At 35.1% G+C, this 20239-nt stretch overlaps 1 protein-coding gene across 4 annotated transcripts in view; it reads right to left on the bottom strand.

Annotated features, from left to right (window-relative positions):
* The window catches only part of LRBA (LPS responsive beige-like anchor protein), an 891557-nt gene that overhangs the window by 179594 nt on the left and 691724 nt on the right, over positions 1-20239 (bottom strand). For all 4 annotated transcript variants that reach the window (XM_058282502.1, XM_058282620.2, XM_058282452.2 and 1 more), the window contains exons 45-46: positions 16068-16208; positions 14914-15033 (exon numbers count right to left, since the gene is read on the bottom strand). In XM_058282502.1, coding sequence (XP_058138485.1) covers positions 14914-15033; positions 16068-16208 — 261 coding nt within the window. The remainder of the gene's footprint in view (positions 1-14913; positions 15034-16067; positions 16209-20239) is intronic.

Here is a 20239-nt window from a genome sequence, read left to right as displayed (position 1 = left end):
TTTAACTAAATGTGGTTTTGGGTATTTCAATTCACCTCATATAGGACAGTTTATGCTTGAAGCCTGGGAGCTGGATTTCTATGCCTTAACTGAATCTGCTATTTTTTCTGTGGCCCCTACAATCTTTACAGTTCCTATTTTCTAAATAGGTCTTAAATTCATTCATGTCTCTCTGGCTCCATTGCCACCACTAAGTTTAAGCCTTCAATGCTTCTCACCTAACTACATTAATATTTAACCAACTGCTTTCACTCTTGCCCATAGTGTAATACATATTCAAACACTAACTGTAGTGATCTCTTAAAACCATAAAATCTGTTCATGTCATTGCTCTGCTTCAAACTCTTCCAAATTCTCCTTACTGCCATCAGAACAAAGTCCAATTTCCTTAACAAAGCTTACCAGGTCCTTTATGATTGGCCCTGGATTTCCTCGTTCCTCTCCACTTTCCTCATTTCAGATACCTTATCAATATGCCCACAGAGGATCTATTATAATGAATGCAGGGACTTGTTGTATTGTCAGTAACTCCTCTAGTATGCAAGCTCAATGAAGGCAAGTGCCATGTCTTATTTGCTGCTGTATCACAACCAGGACCTGGCAGTGCATGAGCTTAAGCAAATATAATTATCTAATTAAATGCTACCTTAGAATTCCCCTACACATTTTACTCTATAATTTTACTTTTAGCATAGACAATTATTTCAGTAATATATTATTGTAATTCTGATCTTCTGGAGTATACTCCAATAATCCTCATTTAGATCAGTTTTACCACTGCCCCATTCTAAAATAATGAACCAGTGTCATTTACCACTCCTTACCCTCTCTAATCCTGACTATTAACCATTTATATAGAAGAAAAAATGTTTAAACTGCAGCAAATTACACTGTATTTAACAAATAGATTGAATTTATTGACCTTAAAGGTACTTGAAATTAGAAGGCCGCCCCAAGAGAAGGAAAAAAAAATCTGTAATACTGAACTGTCTGAAAAACTTAGATACTTGCTTAATACTTTCATGTGATACCTTAGTAAGTTCATTGAAGCTTTATGAGTCTGTGATTGATTCCATGAAATTTGGTCATAATAGTTCAGGGTTCAGGCAGAAAACAGTAATTGATTCTGTACCAGTTTCTAAATTTGAGTGATTTTTTAAGATGAGAAGCATAGGATTGATACTGGGGATTTAGAAATACTATTTATCACATTGATAATACTCTAGCCCAATTTTAGAATGTTCTGTTTCAATTCTCAAGTACATATTATTGCTGCTATCTTTTAGTTCATATTTAGATGACGTACCTATCATAAACACTGTTGCATAAAGTAAATGAAGGCATTGTTTTATCCAAAAGCAGAAAGCTATTCCTTGGTGTGATTCCAAAACAATTCCCTAGATCTTCACTGCCCAAAACAGTACCACTAGTTACAAGTAGCTATTGAGCATCTGAAGTATGGCTAATTTAAGTCGTTGTAAATGTAAAATATCCCCTTATTTTGAAGACTCAGTATGAAAAAAGGTTGCAAACTAGCTAATTAATAATTTTATATTGATATAATATTTTGGATAAAGTTAAAATTACTGAAATTAATTTCAGGTTTTTTTTTACTTTATAAAATGTGTCTAGAAGAAAATTGATTAATTACATATGTTGTTTACATTTGTGACTTGCATTATATTCCTACGGGACAGAACCGCTCTACGCCTACTTAGAGATCAAACCAACACTCTTCTTAGGAAGGGTAAAAAGCATCATTGAGTGAACAGATCTGAAATGAAAACACTGCATAGAAACAGAAAGGAAGTCCTCAAACGTTAAAAATATTAAAACATGCTAAAAAAAAGAGATTGCTTTTGTAAAACCTTTTAATAAAGTCCATTATCTCTCAGAAATAAAAATAACTCATATTTTTACCTTTCCTTCATTGAAATAACCTTATTTTTAGTAAAATAATTCTCTCATTAATAAAAAATAGATTAAATAGGAATTCTCAGATATTAAAGTAATAATTCCCCTCAGCAAAAAAAATGTTATTCTTATTGTTTCCTTTCTGAAAACTTAATTTAAATGAATCTCCTACCTCAAAAACATTGAACTTTTTTTTTTTTTATTGACTTTGTAATAATATTACATTAAAAATATATATGTGAGGTCCCATTCAACCCCACTCCCCCACCCCCCCTCTCCCCCCCCAACAACACTCGTTCCCATCATCATGACACATCCATTGGATTTGGTAAGTACATCTTTGGGCACCTCTGCACCTCATAGACAATGGTCCACATCATGGCCCATACTCTCCTCCATTCCATCCAGTGGGCCCTGTGAGGATCCACGATGTCCGGTGATCACCCCCGAGGCGCCATCCAGGGCAGCTCCACGTCCCAAATACGCCCCCACCTCTCATCTCTTCCTGCCCTTCCCCATACCCATCGTCCACCATGTCCACTTTTCCCAATCCAATGCCACCTCTTCTATGTGGACATTGGATTGGTTGTGTCCATTGCACCTCTTTGTCAAGAGGAGGCTCAGATTCCACATGGATGCTGGCTGCCATCCTCCCATTTTCAGTTGTAATCACTCTAGGCTCCATGGTGTGGTGATTGTCCTTCTTCAACTCCATCTTAGCTGAGTGTGGTAAGTCCAATAAATCAGATTGTAGGTGCTGGAGTCTGTTGAGGCTCAGGACCTGGCTATCACATTATCAGTCCAGAGATTCAAATCCCCTAACTATATCTTAAACCCCAACGTTAACTGCACCTCCAGCAGATTAGTATGAAAGTCTTATGAAGGGAGATCCCATCTGAGTCCAGATTCATCACACATAAACACCATTTCCAGAGAGGGGCCATCTGCCCTGGTAGTAAACCCCATCGGCCATGACCATAACTCTCATGGGTCTCTTTAGCCTTCATAGGAACCAATATCTGGGGGTTGTATCTGCTTTATCTGTCTCTCTGACTCTGCTCAGTTGTGCATGAGGGCAATCCTTCTGCCAGCCTCCAGACTCTTAAAAACATTGAACTTTTGAAAAATGGCATGAAAATATTTTAGAAAACAAACACTATATCAATCAGGCCAGGTATGTATACACTAGAATCCATGGAATAAAGTAATCCCTACTGCCTGATCCCAATATTTCACTATATCCTTGACAGTGTTTAACATTTTCCCCAGATTTTTTAGAAGCTCCTATAACAAGAAAATACAATAAAGATCAGATTATAATTAACATGATACCATCTGACATACAAGGTTACATCTAGATGAAAATTTTCTAGTATTATGATAATTTCAATGTGCTTTATAAAGTGATAAATATAACATTTTAAAAAGAGACACAGGGGAAGCGGCAGTGGCTCAACCAATTGGGCTCCCTTCTACCATCATGCGAACCCAGGGCCTCCTTGTGAAGGCAGGCTCATCCTGATGCTGCAGAGAGCTGCCCAGCCTGCAAGCACTGTGGAGAGCCAACCTAGCAAGGTGACGCAACAAAAAAAAAAGGGAGACAAGCAAAAACACAGAAGAGTGAACAGTGAATGGACACAGAGAGCAGACAATAAGCAAGCCACAAGAGGGGAGGGGAAATAAAATAAAAATAAAATAAATACAGACACAGAAGAACACACAGCAAATGGACACAGAGAGCAGACAGCACGCAAAAAGCCACAAGGGGGAGGGGGGATTAAAAAAAAAAAAAGAGGTATGGGACTTTGACCAATATGGCAGAATATGATGAATACTCCTGGGTACGCTGTCCCCACAGAATCACTCAACAGTTGGCAAAAACTGGCAGAGCCATCATCTTCAAAATCCAGAAAACTGTTAAAGGGTTGCAGTAACTGGGTGAGTGCCAAGCCCAGAAAATGGAGCTTTAAAAATGACATGAGAAGCTTGTGGCACCCTTGCTGGTCCCCTCAGCCCTGCCCCCTCTGGTGTGGTGTGCAGTCAGCATGCACACATATTGTGGGTCCCTGGCTCTGTTCCATAGGGAACAGAGCACACTTACATGTCTACTGGGGCATCTGTATGTTGGTGCCAATCTATTACATTGTAGCCTGAAAAACTAACTAAAAGATCTGACTTGGATTCACCCATCCAGGAATTACCCTGCAGGCAGAAGCAGTTGGCAGACAGCTAATGCAGTATAAGAAACAAAATGGACTGGGGCAAAGGATTATCAGTTTTAAAACACCACTGAGCACCCAGGATGTGGATAGTAAGAGGGGCATTTGTATTACTGTCAACAGGGAAATTCCTAAGGCTATAAGAACGCATAAGCCCAGGACAACACACAATCTCAGAAAAGATGGAAAAGAAACTGAACTTCTCTGCTTTGGGCTGATATTCTTGATAGGAGGGCTAACTCTGAAGGAGAGCACCAGCTAATAGAGAGCCAATTTGCAAATACTGTAAAAGGTGTTTTTACATTGGCTTGCTTGTTTCTATCTATTGGCACTCAAGAAGATCTCTGTCATATTACTACCTGGATACAAACATAAGGAATAGACAGCTCAGAGACTAAATCCCAGAGTTAACACTTTGAAAAGTACAATGTAACAAAAATGCAAGGCATTGGAGGTGGGGTTGTATATGGGATTCCTGTATATTAAGCATGATTGTTTTGTGAACTTGCAACTTCTCTTATAAAAAAGCATAGTGCAAACCAAAAGATTAAAAGACAAAGAAATAACAGGAAATGATGGCCCATCCAAAGGAAGGGGATAAAAACACAGAAAAAAGCAATGAAGAAGAACATATTTTGAACACACTAGACAAAGACTTTAAAAAATGATACTTAATATGCTCAAGGTGAGCAAAATTAAAAGAATTAAAGAATATTGGGATGTGGTAGTTTGAGGCTTTTATGGATGACAGAAAATTATATTCTTAAATTAATACATTTCTTTGGGTGTACACCTATTAAAAGTGGGACCATCTGATTAAATTCAGTTAAGGGCCTTTTAATTCAATTACTTCACTAAGGCATAGCCCAGAGTGGGTCTTAAACCTCTTACTGGAGTCCATCATAAAAGGGATGAATATGGAGAGAGAGACAGAGAGAGAGCTGAGAGAAAAAGTCATTAGAAGAAGGAACTGAAATCAATGAAATCTGAGAAAGAGGAAGTAGAAACTGAAGACACAAAACCCAGAGGAGAAGGGAAATGCCATGATGTGCCTTTCCATTTGACAGAGGAGTCCAGGAATGCCATTAGCCAGTCTTAGGGGAGAGAGCGTAAGCCTTGATTTGAATAATTTTCCCAGCCTTGGAAATGTAAGTTTTTAAGTTAATAAATTCCCATTGTAAAAGCCAACCCAATTCTGGTATACTTTTTGGCAGCTTCTAGGAAACTAAAAGACAGGAAAACAATAAACAAGGAATATGAACATCTCAATAAAAAAATTTTTAAAAGGAGCAAAACAGAAATACTGGAGTTGAACAATGAAATAATTTAAGTTTAAAATTTCAGGGAAGTTTCAAGAGCAGATTAGAACACAAAAAACAGTATCTGTGAATTCAAAGACAAGACAATTGAAATGACTGAGGCTTAGAGTAGAATGAAAAAAGAATGGAAAGCACTGAACAGAGTCTAACAGACTTCTGGGGCACAACCGGATGATTATTCAAAAATAAATGGAAGAAAACATCCCAACTTTAATGAAAGACATGAACATACACATTAAAGAAACCCAAAAAACTCCAACAGAATAAACTCAAGAGGAACCATGCAAAGACATTTAGTAGTCAAAGTACTGAATGCAAAGGACAGGAGGGAGTGCTAAAAGCTGTAAGGAAAAAGTAATGTGCTATGTACAAATGGAGAATCAATATGAATAATTGCCAATTTCTAATCACAAACCATAGAGTCAAGAAGGCAGTGGGACAAAATAAAGTGCTTAAAGAAAATAATTGCCATCCAAGAATTTTATATCCATCTGACTTTCTTTTAAAAATGATGGAGAGATTAAAATATTCCATGACAAACAAAAACTGAGGAACTTTGTCACCACTAGACCTGCCTTATAAACAATGCTAAAGGGAATTCTTCTGATTGAAAGGAAAGGACACTAGACTGTGGATCAAAAGGGCATAAAGAAATCAAGACTGGATTTTTGGTATATAACTCCCACTTTTCACTTTTCACAGGTTCTAAAATGCACATGTATAAAAAGTAAGGATGAATCTATGGCTTTGGACATAAAGATATAATTTTTAATGAATAGAACATAAAGATAAGGGGACAGAGGGGCACAGAACAATGCATTGAATGCTACTGAAGTTAAGTTGGTATGAAATCAAAGTGACTGTTAAAGACTTAGGAAGTTAAATTGAAATATATTTAAAGGAAATATATGGAAAAATATATACAGTTATTCCATCCACATCACAGGGGTTAGAGGTATGGCACCTCTGCTATCTAGAAAATCGGCATAACATCTTTTGGCTCTCTTTTCATACCAGAGAAGAAGTCTGAATGTTTTCTTTTTCTTTTATGAGGTGTTTACAGTACCTTATTGTAAAATCTGGGTTAAGTATTTGGTCACAGGCAATATTAGACATATATTTTATACATTTCTGAGTTTCTAAATTTTTTCTGTGTCATCCGCTGTCCTTCATGTGTCATCTACAGCTTCCACAAAACTCCCACAAAATTTCCATTTAATTTCTTATGGTAACCTGTGATATATTGAAACCATGATGGGGAAAGTCATGATGTGGAAGTGATAACTGTACACAGAGAAATGAGAAGGGAATCAAAGTGTTACACTAAAAAAAGTCAATATTACATATGAAAGGAAGCATTAAATGAAGAACTGATGGCTAAATGGTATAAGACTTACATAAACCAAATAGCAGAATGGCAGAAGAAAATCCTGCATTCTCAGTAGTCAAGCTAAATTTATGTGGATTAAACTCTCCAGTCAAAAGGCAAAGAATGGCAGAATGGATAAAAAGCAGGACCCCACTATATGCTGTTTTCAAGAGATTAAAACTCAAAGACACAAGTAAGTTGAAAGTAAAATGATGGAAAAAAAAATATATCATGCATGGTAAGCAAAAGAAAGCTGAGGGAGCTATATTAATATCAAATATTAAGTCAAAAACTGTTATGAAGAGCAAAGAAAGTCAATATATACTGATAAAAGCTCATTCAACAAGAATACATGACAATTATAAATATATATACACCTAACAGCAGAGCTTCAAATTATATAAAGCAAATATTGACAGATTTGAAGGAAGAAATAGATGGTTCTATATTTATAGTACAAAAATTTAATATAGCACTTTTAATAATGGATAGAACATCTAGAGTGATGACCTATAAGGAAATAAAAGACTTCAATGACAATATAAAGCATCTAGACCTAGCAGACATATATAGAACACTTTACCCAACAGCAGAATACACATTCTTCTCCATTACACATCAGTAATTCTCCAGAATAAACCATACGATAGGTGATAAAACAAGTCTCAAAAAATTAAACAATACTGAAATCATTCAATGTATCTTCTCCTATCACAGTGGAATAATACTAGACATTGATAGAGGGAGAACCAGCTATTTAACAACTAGGTGGAAATGAAACATATTCATAAACAACAAAAAGTCAAAGAGGAAATAACAAAGAAAATTAGAAAAAGTCTTGACGCAAATGAAAATGAGAACAGAACATACCAAAACTTACGGGATGCAGCAAAGGCAATGCTGTGAGGGGAATTTATAGCTCTAAAGGCTTATATTAAAACAAAGAAAGAGCTCAAATTAGAAACCTAACTTAATAACTGCAGGATACAGAAAAACAAAAGCAAACTATAAGTGAGCAGAAGGAAATAAATATTAGAATGGAATATATGAAATATAGAATAAACTACACAGAGAATCAACAAAACCAAAAGTTGTTTCTTTGAAAAGATCAATAAAATCTACAAGCCTGACAAAGAAAAAGAGAGGACAAACTAAAATCAGAAATCAAAGATAAGACATTACTACCTATCCTACAGAAATAAAATGGATTTTAACAAGATACAAATAATAACTGTATGCAAAGAATTTAGAAATCCTACTTGAATTGGAAAAATTTCTAGAAACATACAACTACCTATGCTGATTCAAGAAATAGAAGATCTCCAAAGACCAATAACAAGCAAAGAGATTAAATTAGTAATCAAAAATCTCTCAATGAAAAAAAGCCCAAGACCAGATGATTTCACTGGTAAATTTTGCCAAAAATTCCACATAGAATTAACACCAATCCTGCTTAAATATTTCAAAAAAAAACAAAAAAAAAATTAAGAGGTGGGAACATTCCCTAATTCAGTCTATGAAAACACCATCTCCCTAACACTAAGCTAGATAAAGGTACCACATGAAAAGAAACTGGGAAGTGGATTTGGCTCAAGTGATAGAGCACCCACCTACCTTATGGGAGGCCCAGCGTTCAAACTCAGAGCCTCCTGACCCATGTGGTGAGCTGGCCCAGGCAAAGCGCTGATTCGCACAAGGAGTGCCATGCCACGCAGGGGTGTCCCCTGCATAGGAAAGCCCCACACACAAGAAGTGTGCCCCCACAAGGAAAGCTGCCCCACACGAAAAAAGTGCAGCCTGCCCAGGAGTGGCACAGCACACACGGAGAGCTGACGCAGCAAGATGACGCAAAAAAAGAGACACAGATTCCCCGTGCTGCTGACAAGAAGGCAAGTGGACACAGAAGAATACACAGCAAATGGACACAGAGAGCAAATAATGGGGGGGGAGGGGAGAGGAGGGGGGAAAGAATATAATAATAACAAAAATCTTAAAAAAAAAAAAAGTAAAGAAATGTATACACCAAATCTCTTCTGAACATAGATACAAAAATCCCTAACAAAATACTTGCAAACTAAATCCAACACCACATTAAAATAATTATACACCATGATCAAATGGGATTTATCCCAAGTATGCAAGGATGGTTGAACAGAAGAAAACCAAATAATGTAATACACCACATTAATAGAACAAAAGAAAGAAGAAACACAGTCATCTCAAATTCATGCAGAAAAAGCATTTTACAAAATATACCACCTCTTCTTGATAAAAACATACAGAGAACATGGAATAGAAGGAAAATTTCTCAGGATGAAAAAGGGTATATATAACTAACATAGGAAAACGTGGTAAACCCCAATTTAAATTATGGACTATAGTTAACAGTATAATTATAATGATATTCGTTCATCAATTTTAAGATGGTATGATACTAATGCAGTGTTAGTAATAGGGACAACTGCATGTGGGAGATGAGGGTATGAGTACTCTGCATTTTCTGCATGATTTTTCTGTAAACCTACAACTTCTCTAATAAAAAACATATTAACTAAAAAAGGCCTGTGATAAAATCTGCCCTCAGTTATAAAAGAACTAAGTGACACAAAGCTCTTTAGCTTTTAAAAACATACTTTTCAATGTATATGAAAGTCAGTGAGTTATAGGGTTCAACTTAGACTGTTACCAATATAGAAAAAGGGGGTAATTTATCAATGCTCTATTCACCCCACACATATTTTGTGGGTAAAAAAGGAGAAATACGTATATTGGCTATTTAGAGGGATAAATAAGTTTCAGTAAAGTTAGGCCTGAACAAAGTATCTGTGCTTATGAACATAATGAAATTATATGCACTAATGCAGCCAAATTTCTAACAAGGCTCCATTCACCTAGACACCTGAAATTATACATTTCTTTATTTTTTATTAACTTTCTCTTTGACTTTGTACTCTACTTTTTTTATACAGATGCCTTACTAGCACTGTTAGAAAATTAGAAATTACACTAGCACACTAGCAAGAGCTGAAATTGTAGTCTATTTTGCTAAGAAATAAAAGTAGTGAGAAAAATAATAAAAGAAAGATAAAGAATTTCTTTGTGGATATGTGTGTGTGTGTGTAAAATACACCTGCTAATTAAAGAATCTTGGGAGAAAACAGCTGAGACTGGGGAGCAGAGGAGGAGACAATAAAACTAAAAGGCTTTCTCAAATGCATCTATGTCCATCAAAGCATTAATCAGGAATATCTAGTACTAATAGTAATAAAAAGCTAAAGACATCTACTATTTTTCTATAATATAGATGGGAAAAATTCTCAAATTTATACTGGATTAATGGATGTGTCATGATGATGGGAACGAGTGTTGTTGGGGGGGGGGGAGAGGGGGGGTGGGGGGGTGGGGTTGAATGGGACCTCACATATATATTTTTAATGTAATATTATTACAAAGTCAATAAAAAATAAAAAAATTAAAAAAAAAAATTTATACTGGATTTTTACTTACATTTCAAGTTCTAAACTTAATTAAATATGAGATCATAACACATGATGGAATTTAGAAAGCAAAACCTAAATTTTACATGAACTCAAATTTATCAATGTTTTCAAGTGTCCATATCTCCTATATCTGCCCAAAAGAATTAAATAAATGACAAATAGCTTAGAGACTAGAGATGTAATTCAAAATCAATTATTAAATCTGTTAACTATTCTTAACTTTTATCTATCAACTGATGATTCTTAAAAAGTATGATAAGCAATTTCAAGAGTATTTTAAAGTACATTGTTTGTGAGAATTAAAATCCCCAGTAGATAACCCAATATAAAAGACTGTTATTTCTGTATATGATGCAAACTTCTTGAATAAAGTATCTTTTATATTAGCAATTTGTACACTCCAATAATATAAAGTATGTGAATACTTTTGTAGAATAAAAAGTTTCACACATAAAAGTGCAATGCAATTGTCATTATATTGAATTTTTTAAAAAGTACTTGTATTAGTCAGGGTTGTCTAGGGAAACAGAACCAACAGTAGATATCTGTAAATAGTATGAGATTTTATAAAACTCTCTCATGTGACCATGAAAATGCACAAGTCCAAATTACGATGGCAGGCTGCAAACTAGGGGTTCTGATGAAGATCCTTGATGAGTTACCAGAAGATACTGGCTGAGTGAAGTAGAGATGGGAATTCTCTCTCTGAATGTTGAAATCACTTTGCCTTTTAAGACCTTCAACTGATTGGATGAGGTAGCACTCACTGCTGCCGGCAATCTCGATTAAAGTCGATGGAATGCCTTTGTATTACAATGAGTCCAGTGCTTGCTTGACCAAGCAACCAGGCACAATTAACTGGTCCGGCTGACATATTTGCCTAACCATCACAGTACTCTTAGTACCTGTGTCAGTTAAGTTCATTTGTCAACTCAGCCAGGTGATGGTTTCCAGTTGTTTGGTGAGACAAGCACTGGCTTGATTGTTGTTGTGAGGATATTTTCATGGACTTAAACAATCAATAAGTTGATTACATCACAGTCAACTAAGGAGATTGCCTTCAACAATAAGAGAAGTCTAATCAAATCAGTGAAGGCTTTGAAAGGCAAAGTGATGGTTTCAACAGTCGGAAGGGAGAATTTCCGTCTCTACTTCACCCAGCCAGCTTGTCCTGGGGAATGTATAAAAAAGCTTCATTGGAGTCCCCTGCTTGTAGCCTACTGATCCTCACAGTCACGTGAGCCAATTCCTATTTAAAAAATCTCATATTAACATTATACTCACTCACATACACACATATACATACATATACATATCACCTGATGGTTCTGCTTCCCTGGAGAACCCAGACTAAGGTAGAATTTGGTACCAGGAGAGTGGTGCTGCTGTTATCGGAAAATACCAAAAATGTGGAAATGGGTTGAGGCTAGAACTGTGAGGTGCTTGATAGAAAAAACCTAGAATTTTTTTAAGAGATTGTTGATAGAAATAAGAATGCTGAAAGTACTTCCAATGAGCCTTAGGAAGAAATGAAGACTGTTACTGGAAACTGGAGAAAAGACGGTATTTGTTTTAAAGTGGCAAAGAACTTGGCAAAATTGAATTCTTTTTTTTTTTAAGATTTATTTTATTTTTTAAATTTATTTCTCTCCCCATCCCTCCCCCCCCACCCCAGTTGTCTGTTCTCTGTGTCCATTTGCTGCATGTTCTTCTTTTTGTCCACTTCTGTTGTTGTCATTGGCATGGGAATCTGTGTTTCTTTTTGTTGTGTCATCTTGCTGCGTCAGCTCTCCGTGTGTGCAGTGCCATTCCTGGGCAGGCTGAACTTTCTTACACGCTGGGCGGCTCTCCTTACAGGGCACACTCCTTGCGCATGGGGCTCCCCTATGCGGGGGACACTGTACTCCTTGTACGCATCAGCACTGCACGTGGGCCAGCTCCACAAGGGTCAAGGAGGCCCAGGGTTTGAACCGCGGACCTCCCATGTAGAAGATGGATGCCTTATCCACTGGGCCAAGTCCGCTTCCCCAAAACTGAGTTCTGACATCAGATGTAAGACAAAACTTGAGAGTGATTTACTTGGATAGTTAGCTGAGGAAATTTCCATGTTAAGTATGGAAAGTTCAGCCTGGTTTCTCTTTGCAGCTTATAGTAAAATGTGAGAGGAAAGGGATAAGCTAAGAACTGAACTCCTGGGCACAAAGAAACCAGAAACTGATGGTTTGGAAAATTCTTTAGCTTATGGAAAGTCAGTCCACAGGGAATAGTGCTCCATTTGAGTGTATAACTGAACATGGAACCAGTCAGAAATTTCCTTAGAAGTCAGGATTGGAAATGAAGTTAACCAGGAAGGATCTGTTGAAAGTTCTTTTGTCTAATGGTTTGGACTCCTGCAAACTACATGCAAACCTTAGAAGATTTTTGCATAATTTATATGAAAGGAACCATGCCAGCCTGGACTAAAAGGGACATAGAAGAGACAAACTGAAGGAAAAATCACTTCAAATGTAGAACCACGGAAGCTGATGTCTGGACTAAAGGCATCTTGGGCCAAGGAGAGCCCACCTATATGTTTGAAAAGGGTAAGTCTGCCACTATGCTTAGGGAGGGCAAGCCTTCATCCAGTTGTTCAGGAAGAGTGCCACCACCCCCGTGCTTGGAGAGGGTGGACCTTGTGCCCCAGGGATTGTAGAGAGTCTGGTCCCTATCCAGTCCTGATGCTTAGAGAGAGTGGAGCCTTCACCTCAGTGTTTGAGGAGAGCATGGCCATTGTGTAAGCACTTGGAAGAGTGGGGATGCTAGTCCATCAGGCCTGGAGGACAGAACATCAATTCCTAGGTGATTCCCAGTCCTTGAAATCTTTTGGAGTTTGTCCTACAGGTTTCCAGAATAGTTTAGGACCTAAGGCCCCTGTTTTCTTTCCAATTTCTCCTTTTAGGAATGGGAATCTTTATCCTATGCCTGTTTCCTCCTTTGTATACTAGAGGCAGATTACTTATTCTCTAGATTTCACAAGTCCACAGACAGAGAAGGATTGTGTCCCAGGACAGATCACATCCATAACTGATTCTGATGAGACTTTTTACTTATGATTGTTTCTAAAATGACTTAAGGCTTTTGGGATGTTGTAATGGCATGAATGCATTTAGAAAGAGCACATCTTTTGAGGTCCAGGGGGTAAAGTATGGTGGTTTTAAGTTGTATGAACCCAAAAGAGACATTCTTTAATCCATTCCTGTAGGAGTAAATGAACAATAAGTAGAATCTTTTGATGAGGTTATTCCAGTTAAGGTGAGTAACACTTCAATCAATATGGGCATTAATCTTATTACTATAGTTCTTTATAAGAGAAATGCAATTCAGATGGAGAGAGAAAGTCATAGAAGGAGCAGCCAGAATATGAAAATAAATGGAACCCAGAAGAAGTCAAGAAAGGTTCCCATGTGCATTGCCATGTGATGGAGGTGTTAAGGGACAAGGACCACTGGCAGACAACCCTAGATTGCCACAGTCTTTGCGGAGAAAACATTGCTTAATGATGCCTTGATTTGGACTTTTTCCCAGCCTCAAACCACGAGTTGAAAGCAGATGCCATAAAATGTGTTGGCTTTTAACAATAGGAATTTATTAGTTTACAGTTTTGAGGCTGAGAAAAATGCCAAATCAAGCCATTAACAAGGCAATGCTTTCTTGCCAAAGATTGGCTAACCATAATCCCTGGGTCCTCTGCTACATGGAGGCAGATGATGGTGTCTGCTAGTCTTTCAAGCCTCTTCCAGGTTTTGTTGCTTTCAGCTTCTTGCTCTTGTCTGTCTGTCTCTGTCTCTCTTCATCTGGTTTATAAAGGATTCCAGTAATAGGATTAAGACTTACACATGGTCACACTTTAATTGAAGTAACCTCATCAAAAGATCCCACTTAAAATAGCTTTACACCCACAGGAATGGATTAAGAACATGATTTTTCTGGGGCACCTACAGTTTCAAACTACCACAATCTTTGAGGCTAGAAGGAAAGCTTTTGGTCTTTTACAGTAGTGAACATGTGTGTGTGTGCATGTGTGTGCATGTGTGTATGTAAAGAACTCTTATTATCCTCTCAGAAATAATGCAATTCTATACCAAGAAAGGTCAGGCATTCATTTAGGACCAGCAGCAAACAAAAGATGATTATTTTAAAGATGGAGGCATGGGAACTATAAATACATAAGTTTCAGATTTTTCCCATGGTATTTTTCTGACTATATTAATTTTATTCTTTGAATTTGGAATTCCACTGAGTACGGATGTCCTTATATGAAGGACATCCATACTACCACATTTTTCCTTTAAAAAAATTCCAACAGGGAGAAAACAAAATCTACAATTAAAAAGATAGAGATAGAGAGATGGAGAGATAGAGATAGAAAGAGAGAGATAATAAGTTAGATTCTGTACAGTAGTTCTTAGCAATTTAATTAAGTCCTCATCCTCTGAGTCTTATCAGCTTATCTTTGGTAAAAAAAAGACTGTACCATAGGAAAGAAATATTCAACATTCATTCATCAAGGAACACATTGGCAATAAAATTTGTAAAGTGAAACATTTCTGTACCTTGATATCAGATGTATCACGTTGACTGTTTCGCCAAGCTCTGGAGATCGATGAAAAAGTTCGATCTGCATGATCGAATTTCCCTCCTTGCAAATTTAGGAAGTAAGTTGTAAAGGGTTCCTAAAAAATAAGCAATTGAAACATTTCTTACGTTCACTCATGCGTGGAAATGCAGTTTTTATAAATCTTTCTATCTAAATATTTTAATAATGAATAGGCATTAGCCATTAATATCTACTAGCTATAAAATAGGAATTATATCCAAATTATTAAAATAATTTTCTTATAATATTTTTAGTTGGGAAGAAATATTTCTAAATATTTCCAAAATTTAGTATTTGCAAAATTTTCCTCAGACTTCCTTTCCAAGAACAATTTATTAATAACATTCACATATATATTAGAATGCATTTTCTCCTTAATATAGGGAAATAGTCCAGTGTGTAATTTTACTATTGTTATGGCTCAATATTTAATTTATGATTAAGAAAAGAAAATGTTTGGAAGATTTAAAAGCCTCCTCTTAGTTAAAGAACACTTAAACACATATTAGTGGATAATTGCTTGAAATTAGCTAAGCACTATAAATTACTTGTAGGATTTATGTCTGCCTGTACCTTTCTAACAAGCTTTAATTAATGATGTGCTGCTAATGCTTTCCCAAAGAAATTACTTTCTAGTAGATGAATCACCTTTCAATTTTACAGAAGCATTTCTTGTGTAACCAATATATTATTGATACATGGCAGCCTCAGTGTTACCTACAGAAATACCATTTTCCATTTGAGGCAATTAAAGTTTCCCAAATATATAAACATAATATGTTAATGAAATAATATTTTGTCCTTATTTTAATAGACTACATGTGAATACAACCTGTATTACAATTTCTAATCTGGTGATATATCATCAGATTTGAAGAGGCAAATTTAAAGAAAAAATTCATACAATTCCATACAAAACACTTTTAAGGCAATTCTACAGTGATATGTTATAAAATATATACCAAATGAGATATAAAGATAATTGTAATTAGACGTCAAACATTAAAAAAATTTTAGCATTCAAAAGAGATATTGAAGATTTTATTTATAACATATTCTCTACAACTCTGAATTTATTTTGTCATGGTTTATTATTCAAATTCAACTTACTATTCTTAGCAGCCACGCAAGAACAAAACTTGCAGTTGAGTAATGAGTACCATAGTGGAACTTTGGAACCTGATCATCTTCCCATGATTCATAACGCTCTGCAAAGAAAGCTGCTCTTTTTGGATTCAACGCTCCTATTGGCTGCCAATGGGAAAAAGGTGGAGGTGGGGAGACAACAAGAACACATAAATGTGATCGTCCTTCATCTTTTCCTTTATTCAATTATTATCCTATTAGCACACATGAATGTGGATCAAATAAATACATACTATTTAAGGTAAAACATGATGTTACATTTAAAGAGCAGATAGAAAACAAATTTATTTTTCAAAGCAGGTGAAATATACACATATAAGTGACAGAGAGAAACCTGTCATTTCTTAGTCTGCTTTCTGCTGAACGTAGGTCTTTAATCAGCCCATAACAAATGTTTGCATAAAGGCAATTACGCGAAGTAAGTATTAGCTATGCAATACCTTGGAAAGTTATACAATCTTATTTAGTTAATTAGAAACAAAAATCAGAAACAAAATTTTGAACCCAGATGAGATGACTTACAATGGGTTCTGAGAAAAGGATAGAACAAACTTGGAGAGGGGAGATGTATTAAATAGAGATTAAGACAGAACAGAATTTTTTTCTATTAATTGTATTAGTGAAGGCAGATTTTAGAGGATTACAATATTCCTGCTTAACATATAAAAATATAAAAAGAATAGTAGACAAATTATGAGTTTATACTGGAAAATAGTATATTACAGTAGAGGACCCAGGCTTGTACAACAAAGTGGTAAGGAACCTGGGCTCATTGGAATAATAGTAATACCTAGTCAGAAGATTGTTTTGGAAGATAAAATGGGGAAGGATATGTGAAGTCCTACAAACTATGTCTGACATGAACACTATTATTTTTAAGATGATCTTTTAGAATTGGGGTATGGCTTGAATAAAATAATGGCCTGTAATACCCCCGACACACTGTTTGGCATAGGATAAGATCTAAGCAAATGTTAGACCAACCAAATGTTAGTTGGTATCATAACTGTTGCTGCCTCTGCTGTTATTCAGGGAGTACGTGGACTCCGTTAAACAGTATGCAAAATTTTGTGTGATTATGCACATGTACATTTTCTTAAAAAGATACACAGAGTGTTCTTAAGATTCTCAAATGGGTCTAGGAATCAAGTAAGGTTCAGAACAACTTTTTTAAAGTAAAAATTCATTCTCAATACATTCTCTAAGGAATCTCTATTCCTTATTTAAATTTTAAGTGTCAATTCACTGAAAAATAGATATATCTAAGATTCTTTCCCTGAATAAGATTTAGAAGTCTTTTGCTTGTTGTAAGTATTTTATCTTCTATGAAATACTATGAGTTAATCACTCCTCATATATGAGATAATATCTGTTTATCTGTGGGAGAAATGTTAAACCAAAATAGGTAAAAATATTGGTTTTGAATACTCATATTGAAAAGAAAGCAATGTTCAGACCAGTTTTAAAAGTTTTTCACATAATACGTGATTTAAAGTAACATTTTTAATCTTTCTTAAATTCACTGTTAACTATTTTTTCCAAACTATTATTTATCTTTGCTACCATTCCTTTTCAATGGCTTAGAAGTAATCAAGATTATTTTATTTAAGTTATTTCTACTTTATAAGATCTTTAAAAATCTTTAATTGGTTATGATTTTAAATCAGTGTCCCAGTATACTAATTTAAAATGCTTTATCTTAAAGCATTAGTTTCTGTAAAAAAGAGTTACATCTGATTTATTAAATTTATGCCAGTGAAGAACGGAAGTGATTCCAAGAATTCTTTCTTTGTTACAGAACCAATCTGGAATGCCTTTAAATGTGTTTTAGTTGTTGTCCCTAAAGACTGAGCCATGCAAAAGGAAAGAAGGAAGAAATAAAATCATTGGAAGACAAATTATATGAATTAAAAATAGAATCAATGCATCTTTTGTATGGTTCTGCAGCATATTAAGTATTCACTTTATCTGCTCCTATTTTTATTACTCTCCAAATGAGTAACCCCCCAAATCAATAGCTATAGAATTACGTTTCTTGAATATAATGCTAAAACCAATTAGGATTGATTTCACTAGCATCTGAAAAAATGGCATCGTGCAGAAATCCATATAGGTAGAACCCACAGTATTGATTCTGCCTGTTATTGTTACAGTTGGTTTCTGAAGCCTGCTACAGGACAGCTATCAAGACATGCCACATTTATCTGCAAGCATATAAAAAAGAAGTCTCCAAATAAAAGAAGGTTTTTTTTAAAAAAAAAGACCAGTGGAGCTGTGCAATGACAATGATACACTATCAGCTTACTCAGAGAAGTTACAGTGGGAATACACACATTGAATTATACATTACGCGAAAGCACTGATTTATTGTGGTAATAACATCCACCTCATTAAAAGATTCTGCTTTGCTGCAGTTGGAGGGCTACATATTGTTTACTGCTATAAATTAATGGCAGTGCAAAGAAGATTGTGGAACCATCCTAACAATAGATCTGTAATGACATTGCTGTATATCACAGCTTCCTCAGCAGCTTCATAATAAAATGGAGACAATGTATTGAGCTAATACATTCTACCATGCTACCTCATATTTTTCTGACAACTGCTTTAAAAGATGAGCTGAATCCAACTTTGTTATCATGCTGCAAAACACTTAACTAAGCAAGAGACAGTCATACACCAAAGTGCATCATAGCATTTTTAAAACATTGTCTAAATCAGCATTTCAAGATGTTTATTCATCTCTGCAAAAGAACTAAAAGTAAATGCTGATGGCTCTTCTCACTTACACAGTGTATTAACAGAAACAATTGCAAGACAGTTCAGGAATATTCCTATACTATCAACCTACATAGAGCTCCTTGTACAGTTTAACTGTAGAGGCTTGACAGACTATATTTTTAAATCAGCAAATTGATTAGAGGAAGAAGAGCAAAAGTGCTGGTCATTACACTGATGAATGGATAAACAAATTGTGGAATATACACATCATGGAATATTATGCAGTGATAAGAAGAAATTAAGTCGTGAAACATATGACAACATGGATGAAACTGGAGGACATTATGTTGAGTGAAACAAGTCAGACACAAAAAGACAAATACTGTATGATTGAGCCATATGAACTAAATATATTATGTGAAATTAAATATATTATGTGAATTTTGAATACAGATAAAACTTCATATATAAGACTGTTTTTCTTTGAAGTTGAATAAATGTAGGTTAGTACTACAAAATGTTAATACCAGACTGAAAAAAAAACATTATACTAAGTAAAAGAGACCAGACACAGAGTACTACATATTATATGATTCCATTTATATAAACTATAAATATAAATCAATTTATAAAGATGAAATTAGATTAGTGGTTATGTAGGGCTGGGGAAGGGGCATGGAGTCTTTCTTTTTGGAGTAATGAAATTATTCTAAAATTTTTGAGATGATGAATGTACAACACTGTGATTATATTAAAGCCATCAATTATATATTATAGTATGTGAATATATCTCAATAAAACTGCTTAATAAACAAACAAAAATTTCTACAAGAATAGCCAGAAATAAAAGCTATGTACAGGAGGGGAAACAGAGAGAGATTTCAAGGTGAGGAATTTTCTTTGTTTGTTTTTTTTTTCATAACTATTACTGAAATAATGAAAATACTCTAATAATGATTGAAGTGATGAACACACAATTCTGTGATTATACCAGTTACCATTGATTGTACATTTTGCATGAATTGTACATTTTATTAATATGTATCAAAATGATTTGCTTAAAAAAAGGATTAGAGACTATAAAATGATATAATTCAAGTTCATAAGTAGACAAACATAAATGGCCTTAGGATACAGAAAAGTAATTTTAAACCCTGCAAAAAGCTAACAGGTATAATTAAATATTTTTTAAAAATCTATAAAAATAAAACCTCATAATCACATTCTATCACAACAGTTTGAAGAACTAGTTCATATAAAATAGAATAAAACAGAATGATTTAAAATTAGAGAATCAAGACTACCAACAGAAAGATTATCTAAAAAAACAAAAATATTGAAAATAAGACGTAGGATTAAAATAGAAAAAGACGACAAATTAAAGAAACATGAACACCCAAGCCCTTGAAAATGGT

This window comes from Dasypus novemcinctus, chromosome 1 (genome assembly GCF_030445035.2).
Source record: "Dasypus novemcinctus isolate mDasNov1 chromosome 1, mDasNov1.1.hap2, whole genome shotgun sequence".
NCBI lineage: Eukaryota > Metazoa > Chordata > Mammalia > Cingulata > Dasypodidae > Dasypus > Dasypus novemcinctus.
The sequence above is the reverse complement of the archived record's forward strand: the minus strand, read 5'-3'. Positions and strand labels throughout refer to the sequence as shown.